This window comes from Gymnoscopelus braueri (assembly GCF_963280865.1).
Source record: "Gymnoscopelus braueri genome assembly, chromosome: 10".
Classification (NCBI taxonomy): Eukaryota; Metazoa; Chordata; class Actinopteri; order Myctophiformes; family Myctophidae; genus Gymnoscopelus; species Gymnoscopelus braueri.
In genome coordinates, this window is record NC_137611.1 from 11,381,501 (window position 1) to 11,400,163 (window position 18,663).

General features: G+C 42.5%; 1 protein-coding gene across 1 annotated transcript in view; it reads left to right on the top strand.

The window, feature by feature from the left end:
* Positions 1-13,005, top strand: part of LOC308093361 (neurocan core protein-like) — a gene marked incomplete at both ends in the record, with an annotated part of 80,037 nt that extends 67,032 nt beyond the window's left edge. Inside the window, 6 exon segments of the mRNA XM_080439696.1 lie at positions 4,148-4,199; positions 4,393-4,499; positions 4,831-4,913; positions 7,126-7,270; positions 11,280-11,462; positions 12,890-13,005. Coding sequence (XP_080295822.1) covers positions 4,148-4,199; positions 4,393-4,499; positions 4,831-4,913; positions 7,126-7,270; positions 11,280-11,462; positions 12,890-13,005 — 686 coding nt within the window.
* Between the last annotated feature and the right edge of the window lie 5,658 nt (positions 13,006-18,663).

Sequence of the window (18,663 nt, forward strand, 5' to 3'; positions counted from 1 at the left end):
GCACAACTGCCCGGATCAAAATTATGATCCAGGCTGCTAAATTTGTGATAATTATTAATGTGTAGACCAGCTGACCTTTAGGCAGCCGGTCATCAAATTATTCGCTTAGGAATGCGACAAAAACAAAAAAAATATCCATGAATTCCAATCTCCATGGGGTGACTAATCGATAGGAAAAAAAGTCATTTTGGGGAACTATCCCTTTAATGTATGGAATATTGCACTTGTCGGTGTAAACAGCTACTGTATATGAGCAATGTATCGCGTTAAATTGTGTGGGCGTTGGTAGTCTGAAAGACGTGTGCAGCACTTCAAAGTAATAAGTAAGAACTTGAAATCAATTGAGAAACTAAATGGAAGTCAATTGAAAGAGGCTGAGGAAATGGGCCAGTGATCGCACTAATTAAGCACCACTTAGAGGACTCGCTGCTGCTTTGTGTACCAGCTGGCATTGTGGCTTTTTGTTTGTTTTTGTGTTACCATATCCAGGACAAAAGAGAGTAGGAGTCATCTAAACGTGGAGGAGATAAAAGCATGAATGACCTTTTCTAGGTCACTAAAACCTGGAAATAACAAAGGTCACTAAATTCTGGAAATAACAAAACGATGGCGCTTGCAAAAAAAACTAATTTCACCCACTTTGTTGCACCTGTAAACCTGTGATGTGACAATAAAGCTGATTCGGACTCTGAAAACTAAAAGATACCGGAGGAGCACATTTTCTTCATTTCTGAATTGGGGAAATGGGGAGGGTGGGCTGTTCTTTAACAGGGCCATTAGTACCCAAATGGGAGGAAACCATGTGAGTAGCTGTATTATTAAGCATTGTTATTATTCATTCATTTAAGTCTGTGCTTATTTTTCATTTCCCAGTTCTTTTTAGTTTCTTTACCATGTATTTACTGGATTGCACTCGCTACTTTACTGTTTTGTGTTTAATCTAGCCCAAATAAATAAACACATTACTCTGTGTTTGTGACAAACTTATCCAACGACAATCCTAACAAGCATTGTAATAAACAAGCACACACTCACAAACCCCAAAATGAAACAAAAGAACACTCTTAGCAAGTGGATGCATCAGGAAATCTTTGAATGAAACGGGTATCATGAGTTTGAACATTTCATATCAACAGAAAGGGAAAGGGAATATTTACTGGTCCTCAAGGGAGGGGAAATGTCTGTATCCACCCAGCTGATGGCTGCTCAGATGGCTCAGATGAGCGCATCGGAGCTGTTACTGTAAGTGTCAAGTGTCTTGCTCTGGGACACATTCGATGCATAGACTGGGCGAGCTGGGGGTCAAATCAGCGACCTTACAAGTCCCTCACAGCCATATTGTACTTACTCAGCTACGGCCAGTACAACAGACTATAAACGGAGCATGACTCATGTCCGCAGCATCTGCATTGACCTTGCTGATGTGCCGCGTAATCTGATGCACGCTGCAGTCGTACGCATGACCCCCATCGTTGTGTAGTATCTGTTGTGTAGTATCTGTTACAGCTGTGTCACAACATACAACATCAGAAGGATGTTGACAAGGCTCCGACTGTCAGGCTGTGTGTCTATATCTGTCACCAAGGCGTAAGGGTTACAAATGGAGACTGAGAACATTCATGTCAACAACAGCAGGTGCACTCATGTGTAAATGGAGACACACATGCATGTTCCTACACATACAGTACAGGCACACAAACACACACACGCATGCATTCTTGCACACACACATAGCTTATCTTTTCTTTCTCCTGCTCATACACACACACACGCGCACACACACACACACACACACACTCACACTCACACACACACACACACACACACACACACACACACACACACACAGACACAGACACAGACACAGACACAGACACAGACACACACACACACACACACACACACACACACACACACACACACACACACACACACACACACACACACACACACACACACACAGACAAGTGTGCACATCAAGGTTATCATTAATGAAAACTAATGAAATAACAAATCAAAAAATGTGCTAACTGAAATAAAAATAAATAACGAGGCTTTACAAAAGATGTCTAAAGGTCATTATTACACACCGGCGATTATGCGAATATACGCAAAATTCGGACTCGTTCAGAATAATTAAAAGACGCTTTTTCGCTTCGCTTTTTCGCTTTTTCGCTCCATGGAAGCTTGCATTGACTTTATACGTTTAAAAAAAAAAACGTATTATTCGCATGAAAAAAACGCCCCCGGTGTGTAAGGAGCTTAAGGGTGCAGTCACACCAAAGTTTAATTCTACCTATGAGGGTGGATTCTGCCAATGCTTTTCAATGGGAATGGCGTGGTTTGATGGGCTTGCGCTTCTTTCCGCGTGCCGCGCACACCTTGCGTTTATGCGTTCTAGAGACAGACGCTGCTTTTCCCCCTCTGTCCAATCGGGTGAGTCGAAGGCGGACCGTCCCAAGAGCTCGTCAAACTGGCTCTGCGTCACTCTAAAATATAATCTGAACCGTCCATCATCAAAGCGAAGCTCTTGACAAGTCGCCAGTAATCCACTTCTTGTTTCCTCCTATTTTGGAGAATCTCATGAACCCAAACTCTTTTTATTTTCTTGCTTTCTTTAGCTTGTTGCTGTTGCATCTCCCCTTCCAATAAAGCAAGGCCCTCCGCCTGTCCATTATAGACACTTACATCTGAGATCTAGTTTGATAAAGATAGCCGCGGCCGCCTAATAAAGTTGGAAGTAACCGGGCTACAGACAAAGAGATTGCTAGTCTACCGGCTATGGGGAGGGAGGGGCGTGAAAGCGAGAGTGAGTGACAGGTGTGTCACTGGTTATTGGGACAGAAGGTGCTGCAAGCTACTCCGTTTTTTAGATTGCACTGGCTTCAAAAAACTGTCGGCCGCACACAACCTGAGTTTATCAGCCGGCAGCCATAGTTTTATGTGACCACGCCCTGAAATCGTATTGTGTGTTTAGAAAGACTAGAGTAACTTAAACAAACTAAAATCATCAGAAAATTTCCTTAGTTTTTGTCTTTGTCAATTTATTTTGTGCGTAAATCTAGTATTTTGGGTGGATATGAAATCTTTCAATGTTTTAGCTGTGTCAGTTTTACGCCAGCTCACCCCTGACAAATCCCCTGTATTACAAAATAAATAAATAAAAGAAATACGAACACTAAAACTAATTTAAAAAAAGAAACTAAACTACCAAACCCCACTTTAAAAACAAATTAAAACTGAATGGGGTTTGAAAATAAAAAGTCAAGATGAACATATAATTCTGAATTATAACACTTTAGGTACGCAGGCACAAAAGGAAGAGTTGACAGAGATGCACAACACACAGACACGCACGCACGCTCGCTCGCACACACACACACACACACACACACACACACACACACACACACACACACACACACACACACACACACACACACACACACACACACACTCAGATACGCTCACAGATTTCTCACCTGACTGAGCTCCAGGCACCTGGAGGTTCACACCTGTCCTCCCCCGTGTGCACCGTTGAACTAATAGTAATGAGGATTAATGAATATCTAACCTTAGGAATTATAAATGAATCCGCAGCCCTCTTACAGTTATAAATGAATACTAATAGTGCAGAGAAAGGACCATATGTGCTGTGCATAGAAAAGGAGCCCATGCCGCCTAAGTGCAGTCTTGAACCCGTACAGTATATATAGTGCCTTGGAGAGAGAGACAGAATGCTCTAGAACTGATGCTGCTATACACCGGTGATTCCCAACCGGGGCCCACTGGTGGGCTGTGAGGATATTGCAAGTGGGCCCCCAATCATGTAATGTTAAGTAGTCAGATGGGTGGGCTGCTTTTGAGCGCTTTCGAGATTTCATGTGGGCCCTGATCCAGAAAAGGTTGGGAACCACTGACCTAACACACTATTGGTTATGTTCCTGCGTACTCAATACAATCATTTATTCATCCATTTTGTACTTCCTGTGCACATGTTCTTCTTCCTCTCTCTCTCTCTCTCTCTCTTTCTCTCTCTCTCTCTCTCTCTCTCTCCCCCTCCCTCTCCCTCTCTCTCTCTCTCTCTCTCTCTCTCTCTCTCTCTCTCTCTCTCTCTCTCTCTCTCTCTGACTGTCCATCTTTATAGACATCGAAGGATGTGAGCACGGCTGGAGGAAGTTCCATGGTCACTGCTACAGGTATCTGTCTGTCTGTCTGTCTGTCTGTCTGTCTGTCTGTCTGTCTGTCTGTCTGTCTGTCTGTCTGTCTGTCTGTCTGTGTAAAGTCAAGTCAAGTCAAGTACATTTTTATTATAGCACAGTATCACAAAACATGTCCCAAAGGGCTGTACATAAAATTCATTCATTCACGTACGTTGTTCTTCCTTTGCAGGTATTTCACCCACAGGCACACCTGGGAAGATGCAGAGAAAGACTGCAGAGAGCACAGCGCCCACCTCAGCAGTGTCACCTCCGTCACCGAGCAGGAGTTCATCAATGGTGTGTGTGTGTGTGTGTGTGTGTGTGTGTGTGTGTGTGTGTGTGTGTGTGTGTGTGTGTGTGTGTGTGTGTGTGTGTGTGTGTGTGTGTGTGTGTGTGTGTGTGTGTGTGTGTGTGTGTGTGTGTGCGTGCGTGCGTGCGTGCGTGCGTGCGTGCGTGCGTGCGTGCGTGCGTGCGTGCGTGCGTGCGTGCGTGCGTGCGTGCGTGCGTGCTTCGTCCGAGTGCCCTTGATGTCATTTTGTGTGCGAACGTGTGAATTCATGTGCATGTGTAAATGTATGCATGTAGACAGCGTTGGTAATGAAGTAATGAAGTCATTTGTCTCCGTCAGGCCTCGGTCACGACAACGCCTGGATCGGCCTGAACGACCGCACCGTGGAGGACGACTTCCAGTGGACTGACAGCAACGACCTGGTGAGACTCATTGCCGTCTTCATGCATTGAAAAAGGCCCTATTTCCACGTCTGAGTGTGAGAGTATACAACGGGTCCATTTGGTTATGTTTGTACTCTCACAGTTACAAAGGGACCTAGTTAGTCCTCATACACTGTTAAAGTCCTTTGTTGCTTATTTCCCTGAGTCATGTCGAGTATACAAATGTAGTCCATTTGGTCACGTCTGTATACCCTTAACAGTTACAAATGGACCTGGTTAGACTCGTTACTGTCTTCATACACTGTAACATCAATTCAATTCAATCTTTATTTTAGACCCAAGGGAGATCCATATCACAATAAAAACGCAACACAATAAAGATAAATCCTTTGTGTTCATTTAATAATGAAAGATTCAATGAGTCACATCTAACTCTGACAGTGTACCAATCTTCTTCTTCGTATATTAAAATGGCGGACCACATTGTCACTCTCATGTCACTATGACTCAGACTGGATCTACAATGGAACACAGGTTCTTTTGTCCATTGCCTGTAAAGTAACTGTCATGGAAATACAAGGTTTCCACCCGACAGCGACAATAATTAAACACCTCCTAGGACACGGTGACACTGTGACAGAACCCCTGTGGTGATCTCACTGGGATATGAGTGATTCACAGATGTAAGCCCTACATTCAAATAACACATGCTTTTGCGTGAACATAAATTCTACGAGCCCACAAAGTCGGTCAGTCATTAATTCAATGTCAATGGAATTAGTGACTGAATGTCAGTGTCACACTGAATGAATGTCAGTGTCACCCGATCCAAGGCCCGTTTCTCTGATTTACAGCTTAGAGAGATGGCTTTCTGTGTTTGTAGGTATCAATTTAACTGTCCAAGATCGTTAGAATAGCACAAGGACATTTTTTTTAAGTATACCTCTGCCAGCGTACAGCCGTGCCCTAGGCATTATGTTTTAAGGTTGTCCGATCGTTCGACTGCTCGTCCGTCCGTCCGTCCGTTCCAACCTTGTGAGTGCGATATGTCAGGAGCACCTTGTATTCCATCACATTTTTGGCACAAACGTCCACTTGGACTCAAGGATGAGCTGATTAGAAGTAGGTGGTCAAAGGTCAAGGTCACTGGGAGCTCACAATTTAAAACATGTTAATTAAATTCCTTTAAAGTCTTCATTTGCTACAGTACATATACTAACTATACTGTATATGAGTCTGGATAGACACAGATGTAAACGGCAACTGGTTGAGGCATCCAACCGCTATGCAGTAGTTTTTTCTCCTTTAATTGAACTTTAAAGTTTTCAATGTTTCTTTAAGTGCTAAACGCTATGAACCCAATGGCCTTTTGAAACCCACTCAAAGCCATTGTGCAAAAGGCATGGAAATGCCATCTGATAAAAACAATGTTGTTGTGCGCTCATCTCCTTCCAAACCACTTTATGTGAACTTAAGAGTTTTCATATTTTGTTTAAGTACAGAGGCAGCGCTACGAACCCGATGGCCTTTTGAAACCCACTCACAAGTCATTTTATACTCTTATAAATATACTAAAAGGCATGGAAATCCATCAGAAAAAACATATCTCGTGTTCGTCATCTTCTGCAAAACCACTTTACTGGAAGGAGGAGGTTTCTCATCTGACCCTAGAGATAAATAGGTCAGGAATTTAACATTTTATATAATATATTTGTTATGATGTCTTTTTTTGTGGTATGGGTTGGAATAATATCATGGCTATTTGAACCAAATGTCTGCCTCATGTGCCCCAATGTTGAGAGTACAGCACAAAATCTCGACTAGACTTAAGAAATAATGTGGCGCACGGGTAAAGTACCTGAATTTCCACCAGTCTAGGGAGTTGAATTCACCACGGTGCGTCAGGCATGGCCAAGTGTGGCCAAGCGAACACCATTGCCCGTCTTTGGGGAAGGGAAAAGCCGGCAAGGAGGGCGATCTTTGTCACCACACAATGACTCCTATATGGACTGGGGTGGTCACGGTCAGCGGGGGTTGTTGACGCGTCCTCCCGGGTGGTGGCTCCCCATAGACTTGAACGAGGTGAACAGCAGTGGCAGCACAGAAATGTGTGGTTAGGAATTTATTGGCATAATGACAAAATTGTGAAAAAAAGGGGTAAAATGATCGTCAAAAGAGGCACTTGAATTGATTATTTACATCACGTTGTTGGTTATGTGGAATTGAACTGTGAATTGTGGTTGTTGTGCAGGTGTATGAGAACTGGAGGGAGAGCCAGCCGGACAACTTCTTCGCAGGCGGGGAGGACTGTGTCCTGACCATCGCCCACGAGGATGGCAAGTGGAACGACGTGCCCTGCAACTACAACCTGCCCTACATATGCAAGAAGGGCACAGGTACTGGAACATGCCCCCACCGTGGGTTATTGTGCCCACAGCGTGCAAATCACACACTTAATTAGCACATCTGACTCCAGTAAAGACTTTAAGCTTGTTAGTGGAAAGTGTGTGTTCAGTTGAAAATATGTTCAGTTGGGTGCTGCTCGGGTGGAGCTGCTCGGGGTGATGATGGTGGTGCATCACCCCGACGAGTGTCGTCAATATGAACATATTGGTCGTGGTCGGGGGAAGGAAGCCGGGCAAGGAGGGTGAACGAAAGGAGTACAATGGCGGCGCAACATCCTCCCGGTGAGGGCTCCTCACTGGCAGGTGAGCCACTATAGGGTACAACAAACAGCCAGTGGCAAAACACAGAAATGTGTGTGGAGGGTTCATTGGCATAACGTCTAAATTGAGAGAAAAAAGGGGTAAAAGTAATTGGCTACTCTATAGATTGAAAATACCCAGTTGTTTGTTTAAAAATGTGTCAGTTGTTCAGTTTAAAATGCACTGGTTACTCAGTTAATACGCGAGTTGTGCCATTGAAGGGCATTTTAATTTGTGGAGTGGAAAATAGAAGTTATTAGTCCACAAGTGGCCGATCGTTTTGACACAGTTGAGTTGCTCGGCAGCGAGGATGAGGACCAACTGCACCCTTGACTCGGGACTTGACACGTTCAGTATAGTGGAGCTAAAGTACTGTAATAATAGAGTGGTGTTCTAATTCAAGTAGAGAGATATTGCTTTTTGCCAATTGTCTTGACTGTACAGGAGTTATTGACCATCTGACCATCCAGCCACATCATTCCCTCTGTCTGCCTCTCGCCCTTTTCTTCTCTTTTATTGAGAAGAACGTTCTCTTTCAAACCCACTGAAATCGCCCATGAAGTCAGCCGGTTAGACTTTTATAGCTGTGTGGCAATCTCTCCTCCATAAAATGTCATTACGGACAGATGGTCCTGAAGATTGATGGAACAGACGAACCGAATGAAGACGGCTTCTTTGTCAAACTTATATTGGCTCTGAAAGCAGCATCAGTCTCCTTCTAGTGTCTAGCGGCGTTGTGTCTTCCACTCGAGGGCTTGCGCAAACTAAACCAGACCAGCGATAGTGTTGCTGGATTTATAGTCAGCCCGTGGTGCCTTGCTCACTGGCGGGGATGTGAAATTCCCACCTGAAGCATTTTAGCAGGTGTTTGTGTTGAGTATAATTTCCTTCCTTGCGTGGGCCCCACCCAGTCTGTCTGCATGTGATCTCTGTGGGCTTCACTATAGATTCATAGGATTTCCCTCGGAGCAACCACAGATGTTTGAATATGTAGAATCGTTGTTTCAGAGACCATAAATCTCTGTTTCAGTGCCATGGGCAAGAGAGGATCCAAAGAACTTCTGAAAGGAACAGACTGGAGTCTAAATAAAGACAGCAGCTTGACAATGATGCTTAATAAATGCTCCGTCGTACGACGGCTTTGCTCGCCGAAAATAGACGCGACGCGCAGTGGTGTAAAAGTACATTTACTCAAGTAATGTACTTAAGTACAATTTTGAGATACTTTTACTTTACTGGAGTATTTCCAATTGTCTATACTTTTACTTCTACTCCATTACATCTCAGAGGCAAATGTTGTACTTTTACTCCACAACAATTGTTGGAAAACTTTAGTTACTAGTTACTATGCAGATATAAATTATTATATCATAAAACATACATTAACTACTTTCGCTCTATTTTATACCGTGGCTATTTGAAAATAGCCGATATACAAGCTTTGTGAGCTTGCAGATCTGCTATTTTCAAACATTTTAGTACTTTTACTTTTAGTACTTTAAGTACATTTTGATACCAATACTTTTATACTTCTACCGATGTAAATTTTGAATTCCGGACTTTTACTTGTAACAGAGTACTTCTACACTTACTTAAGTACTTTTTCCACCACCGGCGACGCAACAGGTTGTGTGAGCTTGTAGATCGGCTATTTCTGGGCGAGCAACACCGTCGAGCCACAAAGCATAAATCGGGCTTGAAAGAGAGAAAGACAGCGAGAGGGTATTGTGGAATTGTGGCTCGGGATAAAGAAGGGATTCAGCACTCTGGATCATTCTGTCTGGCAAACGGTCTCATGGTTGCGTGGCTTGGCTGTGGGCCCGGCCCTCCGCAGAGCCCCATTAGCTCCCTCTGGCTTTGCTACAGTACCATGCGCCCCGACGCTGGAGATTCAGCAGCAAACGCTGTCATCTCTGAGGACGCAATAAAGAGCTGCCACATTGAGCTGTAATATCGCTGTCCTCTGGTATTTTGTCCCTCGTCAGCCTTTCCGGAAATGTCAGCCAGACGAGGGCACTCAATCGTGTTACGGCACCGCTGTCTCCTTTCCCGAGTACCCATCTAATCTGCTCCCTGGAAATGACTTTCTGTTAACCCATTTAGACCGGGAACGCATCTGTGTGTCATTTTAAGATTTCTTTGGCTATTCAAAAATAGCAGATATAGCCGCTACAGAGTTTGTAGATCTGCTATTTTTGAAAAATCGTAAAAAATGTGTGCAAATCTTCGAATATATATTTTTTTAAACATTTGCCAAATATTTTGTTCCAGGGACCCCCAGAAGCAAAGATTTGAGTTACAAATGTTCGCTTAAAAATACATATATTCAAAGATTTTCACACATTTTCAGGTTAAATTTTTTTCAAAAATAGCAGATATACAAGCTCATAGCGCGGCACTCGCCGCGCTATGAGCTTGTATATATGCTATTTTTGAATAGCCAAAGAAATCTAAAATGACAGAGATGCATCCCCGGATTGAATGGGTTAATAGCGGGTGAAAGTATAGTCTTGTCTTGTTGTAAGTGCAGTCTAGTGTGTCAGGCTAGTTATTGCTATGTTTAGCCCTGGTAGAACATTATTACTCACTTTGGAGGAGAAATAAAGTATTGATGTATGTATGTAGAATATTATCAGAAAATCCTTTGAGGCAGTGAACTACTTCAACCTTGCAAATGCTTAACGATCTCTTCTCTCGTGTCATAATATTATGCATCTGATGTGACAGATGTGAGAGGTTTGACTTAATCTCAATTTATTTTGTCATTTCTTTATTCAGCAATAAACCGCCAGCTGTTGTAACTATCGCCAGAGCAGGCTAAATTATGTGGTTTACCAGTTCGGAATAATGAACAGTGAGGTGGTCATTATTGAGAAATAAACCCAGACAGGGTGATGCATGCAGGACCACGACACTAAGCAGAGGGGTCTTGAATCACCCTGAAGGGGTTTATTTCCCAATAATGACCTCCCTCTTCCTTCATTATCCTGCTTATTGCATGGCTACTCAATAAGTAAATCAATGATTTGGCACAAAGTATAACAACAAAATTGATTTAAAAAAATAGAATTCCATTTCTTTCCTTAAAGGAAATAGTCGATTAGATTCTATAGTTCCATGCGTTGTGAATGAGCTGATTGTGAATGATGTGTTATTGAGCACAGCAGCTATGAAAAAAATAATAGGCCGCAGAATCCAGCATTCAACCAAGCAATGTGATAATAGTCTTTTCCACAGTATACAGTATGTCTGCAGTGGTGGAAAAAGTATTCAAATGTTTTACTTAAGTAAAAGTATCAATACTGCAATGTAGAAGTACTCTGTTACAAGTAAAAGTCCGTAATTCTAAATTTACAACGCGTCGCGATGTAGCTTGTAGATCGGCTATTTTCAAATAGCCTAGGTATAAAATAGGGCTAAAGTGGTAAATGTATGTTTTATGATGTAATAATTTGTTGATAATAATCTGCAAAGTAAGTAGTAACTAAAGTTTCCAAATAATGGTAGTGGAGTAAAAGTACAATATTTGCCTGATGTAGTGGAGTAGAAGGAAATACTCCAGTAAAGTAATTTACTGGAGATACCTCAAAATTGTACTTAAGTACAGTACTTGAGTAAATGTACCTAGTTACTTTACACCACTGTATGTCTGTATAACCCCAACATGGAATATTGCTTTTTATCCAATCGTGTTTGGCAGTGTTGTGTGGAACCCCGCCTGCGGTGGAGAACGCCCATCTGATTGGCCGACGCAGGTCTCACTATGACATCCACGCGGTGGTGCGCTACCAGTGCGCCGACGGCTTCTACCAGCGGCACATCCCCACCGCGCGCTGTCGCACCGACGGCAGCTGGGAGCATCCCAAGATCATCTGTACAAAGTGTGAGTGGCCCTCGCAATGTTCTGCTTTAACCCATTAAGACCGGGAACGCATCTGTGTGTAATTTTTTTAGATTTATTTGGCTATTCAAAAATAGCAGATATACAAACTCATAGCGCGGCACTCAGTGCTCAAATGTCAGCTGTTTATTAGCGTTTTTGTGTTCGCTGGCTCCCGGGTTGCCAAATCATGTGCGTCAAACAAGCGCCGGTGTTGCCACATCCGTGAAACAAGCGGACCATGGCGCGCGCGTGGTGCTCATATCCCCCGACGGGTATGGTCTAGTATAGATAAATATAGATAAAGGGGTTAAAATGATTGTGATGCTGTATTAACACATTTTGCTGGGGACCCCCTGGAACCCCCTCAAGGACCCCTGGGGGTCCCCAGACCCCTTTTTGAGAACCACTGCACTAGACAACATTAAGCCACTAGATGTCGCACTCTCAACACCTGTGTAAAGCTTTGCTTTAAAGAAGAAAAAAGTTTCCCAACACAACTGGAAGCATACGAATAATAGCAGCCGTCAGCTTACAGTTATTCAAAGTAGTATTTCATAATCATAATATTGTTTTTTGGGGGGAAGCAATACTCTTATTCCGCAACTTCACAATCTGTTGCTATATTTTCTTTTTATTATTAATTTACATACAAATGTAATAAATATAACTCAAATATTGTCAGTATGTCCAATGCATGTTATATGCTTTTTTTATTTTTTATTGTAAAGTAACGATGGCAGTGTGGAAGTGTGCAGACTGAGCAAGCATTTTAAACATTTATCTATTGGCGCTCCTATTGTATATGTGATGCGAGAGTGCAGTCTAGCCAACACCCACTCGGGACTCCTGAATCGCTGCCCTCCACACTCTCCTATCTAACGTCAGGGTCTTGAGCTCTACGGGGTTGTTAGCCAAGCTGTCGCGCCGCAGTGCTTCTACGTAGGTGGTGCGCTTCTTACCTTTCCCGGCTTTGCCCTGGGTTGGCTCCCATAGGGTCAGTTTGCTTGCCACTAGTTCCGGGTGCTTAAGTATACAGTATACAATTATGTAGATATGAGGTGGATGAGATTAGTCTGGCTGAGTTCAGAGGAGATCAGAGAAGATGGGGTTAGACAAGACTTATATTGTCTCTGTCGGGCGTAAACCTCATTATGTCCAAAACTGTTATTCTTCAGGATTCAAATTCAAAAGCATCAAAAGTAGCAGATCCACAAGCTCAAAGCGCATCCCTCTGCACTGTGTTTCGAGCTGCGTTTCGAGCTTGTAGATATGCTACTTTTGATACTTTTGTGTGACGCTGTAGTATGATCAAGTAGGGCATTAATTTACAAAAACAAATTGAATAGAAAAAAGTTAGAATATTGAGTTTCTGCCTGACAGCAACGATATCATATTAACCCAGGCGTTCTTTCAATTCCGCTCCTTAGCCCGACGATCCCACCGATACCGGCGCCACCACCACCAGCGCAGGGAACGCCGGAATCACAGGAGACACGGCGGGGAAGGGCACCGGGGCGCTGACGACGCACACAGCCACTACTGAACCAAATGATACTACAAGACCCACAATGCCTGGCGCCAACCAGGACCCATAATAAAGACAATAGTTCAACAGATCAGATCCATTCCCATGTTCCTGTCGACTTCTTACCTTGTCTCTGTTTAGCTCGCTACGGTTGGATACGGTATTCTTTAAGGTAATTTTTTAAAACACATATCACCACCATAACCCCTTTATTGATCTTTAGTGTTTTGGGGGTCTCTTATGTGTGGTTGGCCAGTTTAGCCCAGGTCCATGTGAACACTAACCGTGTTTGTCCGACTAACAAGGTCTGTAATATCTCAGTAGATCGACAACCTATTCATAAATAACCTTGCGTGTGTGTGTGTGCGCGCGCGTGTGTGTGTGCGTGTGTGTGTGTGTGTGCGTGTGTGTTCATGAGGGTGTGTGTAGGGAAAATGTGAGGCGCAGTTTTATTTAGTCTTCACCCTACGTGGAAAGCGGTATTCCTTCTAGTATTCCTTTTACAAAGCACAGATGTAATTTATGCAAGATAGCGTTCAGTCTCAAATAAATAACCCCTGAGCTTTTTGTATGATTCGTACTCCGTCGTTATGACCGTGTCCCGTACCGGAAGCGGCTGATCTACAAGCTCACAGCGCGTCACCAGGGGTCATCAATGTGTCCGTACACGGACAAATGTGTCCGTGGCAAGACTTGGCCTAGTCCGTGGCAAATTCTAGATTTCGTTTTTACACAACATTGTAAGGTTCTTATTTTGATCATAAGACCCAATTACTGAATGTCAGTCTCCAGGTTTTCTTCAGAATTATGTATGACACTGATTTACTATGACACTGTATGGCACATTAGGAGTCCGCTAATAGGACAGTGGCTCTCAAGCGTTTTATTTTCAAGGATCCCCATAACTCTGAGAGTGTACGGGTCCATTTGGTTCCATTTGTACACTCTCAGAGTTATGGACCTGTAATGGTCATTCAGGGCTAGCTCTTTATGTGTTTGTCTATTCATTTTGCATGTTCGTGGCAAAAATAGAATTTTGACAAATGTCCACCATAAGCCACCATGGCGATTACCCCTGCGCGTCACAACCCATTGTGAGCTTGTACATCGGCAAATTCTTTTGGGATTCTTTTTGGCACCCTACACCGTCATACGACGAACTATAAATCAGGTTTTAATTCTTCCTTTCCCCATAGAACACCTGACTAGCGAGTCTGTTTTTTTGCTCTATATTGTACATGCTGTTTTCTAATATTTGCAATGTTTTTGTGTAATGTTTACTATTTATTATCAACCGTTTGCTAGTGAATATGCTTGGTTTCTTTTTTTACTTACTGTTTAGACAGCCGGCGTAACTTACTCTTTTATATGCCGGTGCCCCATTCGTACAGTCAATGGGTAACAGAATTAATCCTTTTGATTGTCTCTAATCTCTGTAACGTTACTGCAAATATTGTGGTTGTTTGTTTGTTATTGGCTGATTCTTCATTAATAGCTGGACCTTCTCCAATCAGATAGAACCCCCCCCCCCCCCACCATCACTGTAAGCAGCACTCTCAGCTAATGAATGAGTCCCATTGATTTTAGACTGGTGGTGATGGATTCCGTTCAATACTGTCCCGAGATAACCGCTTGATTGTATCTGAATCGCTAACTACTCTCAGTCTTTGCACGGCTATATTAACAGACGGGTGAGACGCACAACTGTTGTCTTTAGGCCCTCTTTGATATTTTGATCTGTCTCGCCCCCCCCCCCCTTTTTTTTGGGTGTTCTGAAGCCTAATTTCATACTCCGTCTCACGACGGTATCGCTTGACGACAACCGATTGTCGAGCCTTATGGTGTGATGAATAAACGATACGAAAATCGCTGGCAAGTAATAGCTGATGTCTCATTCATACAGGTTGAGGCCTTTATTTGTGATGAAAAATCGACCTCATTCCAAATTTTAAAAAATTGCTTTATCTGCACATAATATTCAAATTCTGTGCGGATGTACTCAAACAGCAGTTCAAAAATATATATTCTTGGGCGAATGAACCACACGGAAAGTGTTTAAGGACCTTATAGCCTTTGAAAATCGGTTATTTTCGCCCAGCGGCACGGTCGTACAACGGAGTATAAATGAAACTTTATGACTTTTTCCTGTCCTGCTGTTGTGTTACGTTCTTAATAAAGTGGGGGAATAAAATGCATATCAGCGTATTCATTCATTTCTCTTCTCTGTTTAGTTTTTCAGTTCGGTGATTGGTTTCAGTTTCCCTTTATATTGTTTTATAAGGTTAGTAGTTTTAGTTTTAGGAATTGACTAGTTTTAGATTACTTTTTCTTTCTTTTGTCTTAGTTTTTGTTTTTCAAGTATTGGGAGGAAAGCCTTGATTTATAGAAGCTGAAAAGGTAGGATGAAAGACACCTGATGGTGGAAAAACTAAAACAAAGATAATTTTACAATTCTAATTCATTTTAGTTACTTTAGATTTTTGTTAGTTTTGCATTGTTCATTTTAGTTTTGATTTAGTTTTTTTTTGTTTCAGTTAACAACATAGACCTATATCATTTATTTTACCGCATGTATCACAGTATTACCGCCTGTAACCCTTCTCTTTTGTCAGAGAAGTAGTAGTAGTGCAGACACACGGTCGTATCGTTTCTATCTGAGGCACTCCAGCACAAGAAACCCAATCAGAAGTCTTTATCTGATCGTCCTTTATTCAGCCTAGGTTTCTGTTCTCTGCCTTTCACTTCATTGTGCTCGGTGAACAATGACCTTATCCTGTCTGGTACAAGGAGCAATTTGTGGCTGGTGTCCAGTGTTGCCAGATTTTGCGAGAGAAATAAACAACCAGGTCTATGAAAACAAGCCCAAAAAGAAGCGACTAACACATGAGCACTTTAAACCTATTAATACATCGGCTATTTGAAAATGGTTACGTTTTTGGCTATTTTGGATGCCAGGGTTAATGTGGCTAAAGTGTGCCCCCAGCAGGTGAATGAGAACAAAATGTGCTACTGTCAAATATTACAAATGTCCCCAGCCAGAGTACTCATGAGTCATGGCACCTATCTGTCAGCCAAGGAAAACAAAATATGATTGTGAAAAAGGTGACCTATAGCTCTAAAAAACCTTACAACTGTGAGGCGTGTGAATTTGCTTTTCATTCGGTACTGTAGCAGCCCAGTGATTATCAACCTATAATAACTTTATTTTTATTTTTATTGATGATCATGATTTGGTCCGATATGGTCTGTCATTTCATCCAGAATTCCTTTACGGCAGTGGTTCTCAAAGGGGGGTTCCGGGGACCCCCAGGGGTCCTTGAAGAGGTTCCAGGGGGTCCCTAGCCAAATGATTGATAGTTAGAAACCAAGTCTATTTGATACACTCTGAGAGTGTATAGATGGAACTAAATGGACCCGTTAATGGACCCTAACGGGTCCATTTTGGTTCCATTTGTTAAATTAAAACAGATGATGATATAGTATAGATTGAGGTCCCAGAGATCAACATAGTATCAAATGGGGGTCCGTAGCCTAATGCATATCAAACTGGGGGTCCTTGAAATGAAAATGTTTGAGAATCACTGCTATAGCCGTAAAAAATCTTCTCTTATGGGGGTCCCTGGCATACCTTTTCAAATGGGGGTCCATGGGCTAATATGTGTCAAAGTGGGGGTCCGTCCTTGACATGAAAAAGTGTGAGAACCACTGCTTTACTGTATACCATATAAACTGCAGCCTATGTTATATGTTAATAATTTAGCTGGGGACCCCTGGAATCCCAAATTGAGAACCACTGCTGCAGCTTACGCTGCATGAAAGACTGCAACACACAGAACTGTCTGATACGTTCCACGTTGTTTCGGGTTTGTCTGGGTTTCAGTGTCCTGGCTGTCTGTCTCTCCCTGGGTCTCTCCCTCCCTCTATCTTTCTCTGCAGACTCCTCCAGTCACTAATCACCTTGTCATATGATCCCAATCAAGCCAATTGTGCTTCACTGCTTTCCCTTCCCATTTGCCGTCCTGCTCCTCTGAATCCACCTCCACTAATCAGATCCATCTGCTGTCCTATAGAAGCCTTTGGCCCTCTCTTGCCTAACCTTCGTAATCAGTTTGTAAACTTCCGCTTGTAGCCTTGTGTTTTGAATCCCAGAGCAAACTTTGCTTGTATAATTCACCTACTTTGGTGTTGTGTGTAATCCCTGGCTTGGGCCAGTTAACACAGGGGCCTCTATACACAGTAGGTTGAATTCTTGTTAGACACACAAGGGGTGGATGCCACTTTTTGTATTTATGAACATTGGTCAGAGTGGTTAGGTAAGCAGGCCTTAAAAGAGTTTGTAACACTGTCTCTAAACAGTATGTTAGTATACAGAACTTATGTCATTTCTATGTCTGACAGCCACTATACAGGGTTCAACTCTTATCAGTGTGACAACCACAGGCAGGAAGATCAGAGTTCACTGGGCCACCGCGGCTCGCAACTAAGGACATGGTGACATCACCGGTAGGAGACTATGTCGGGGTCAACAGATCAAGTCCTATTGCCTAATAATTTATGCTCCGTCACACAACAGTATCACTTGCGGAGTGCCGACAGAGTGGTGGACAAAGTACACAACCACACTACTCGAGTCACAGTATAGTGTGTAGATACTCAAGTAAATATTGCTCAACTACAAGTGCACATTGCAGTCAAAAGTACAATATTTATCTTTCACATGCAGTGGAGTGAAAGTCTCCAAAAATACAATTAGTCAAGTAAGTGCAGTAACTACGTTTTTGGACGCACAGACTTATTTGTGTATCCCAAAGGTCAATTTAGCCTTTTGGGGGATAAACAGATCAATAACAGATATATAATTAGTGTAATATCACTTATAAGATTATATCTTCATTAGGCTGACCAGCTGAAACACTTTTAAACCCATTTATCAGTAAAAAAGAAATCCCCTAGTTACTGCCCTTTGGCTTTGTAGGGCATAACAAACCACGCAAAGAATTGTATTCGTTACTGTCCACCACTGCCAACAAGAAATGATCTTCAAGATAACGAGTCGTATCGAGCAATAAACCAAAGGTTTAAATCGGATGATTGAAAACTAATTTGCTGGAAAATGAAGCCAGCTATGTTTCACAATCTGATCAATAATCTCTGTTAAGGTCTAAAGATAAGAACATTGTACAGTATATGACACGAGTTCATTTGAGGAGACTGACATGACCTGAATACAAAAAAAAAAAGGGTTCATTAAGGGGCATATGATTTATTTTCTCACATATCAAACAAAACAAAAACAACATGTTGTCCAGCAAACTCATAATGCATCCCATATACAGCAGCCTATACATAAAAACAACACAAAACAAAAGACTCGAACACAAACTCAAATTGATAATATTACGTTTTAAATGTAATATTAGCAATGACTTTATAGAATGTAATAATAGACCATGAAGGTCTGTTGAGGGTCTCTCTTTGATCAACCCCTCGCCCGCACGTCCCACGCCCCACCGCCCAGGCCCCACGCCCAAGTTGTGAAATAGCATTTATCTCCCTTATCAGCAACTCTGTACAGTCAGTCATCCAGCTTCACAAACATTCGATAAATTCTTCAAGTTATGCCGAGCATCTCCAACATTCACATATTCGGGTGAAATACGCGAATCCAATACAGTG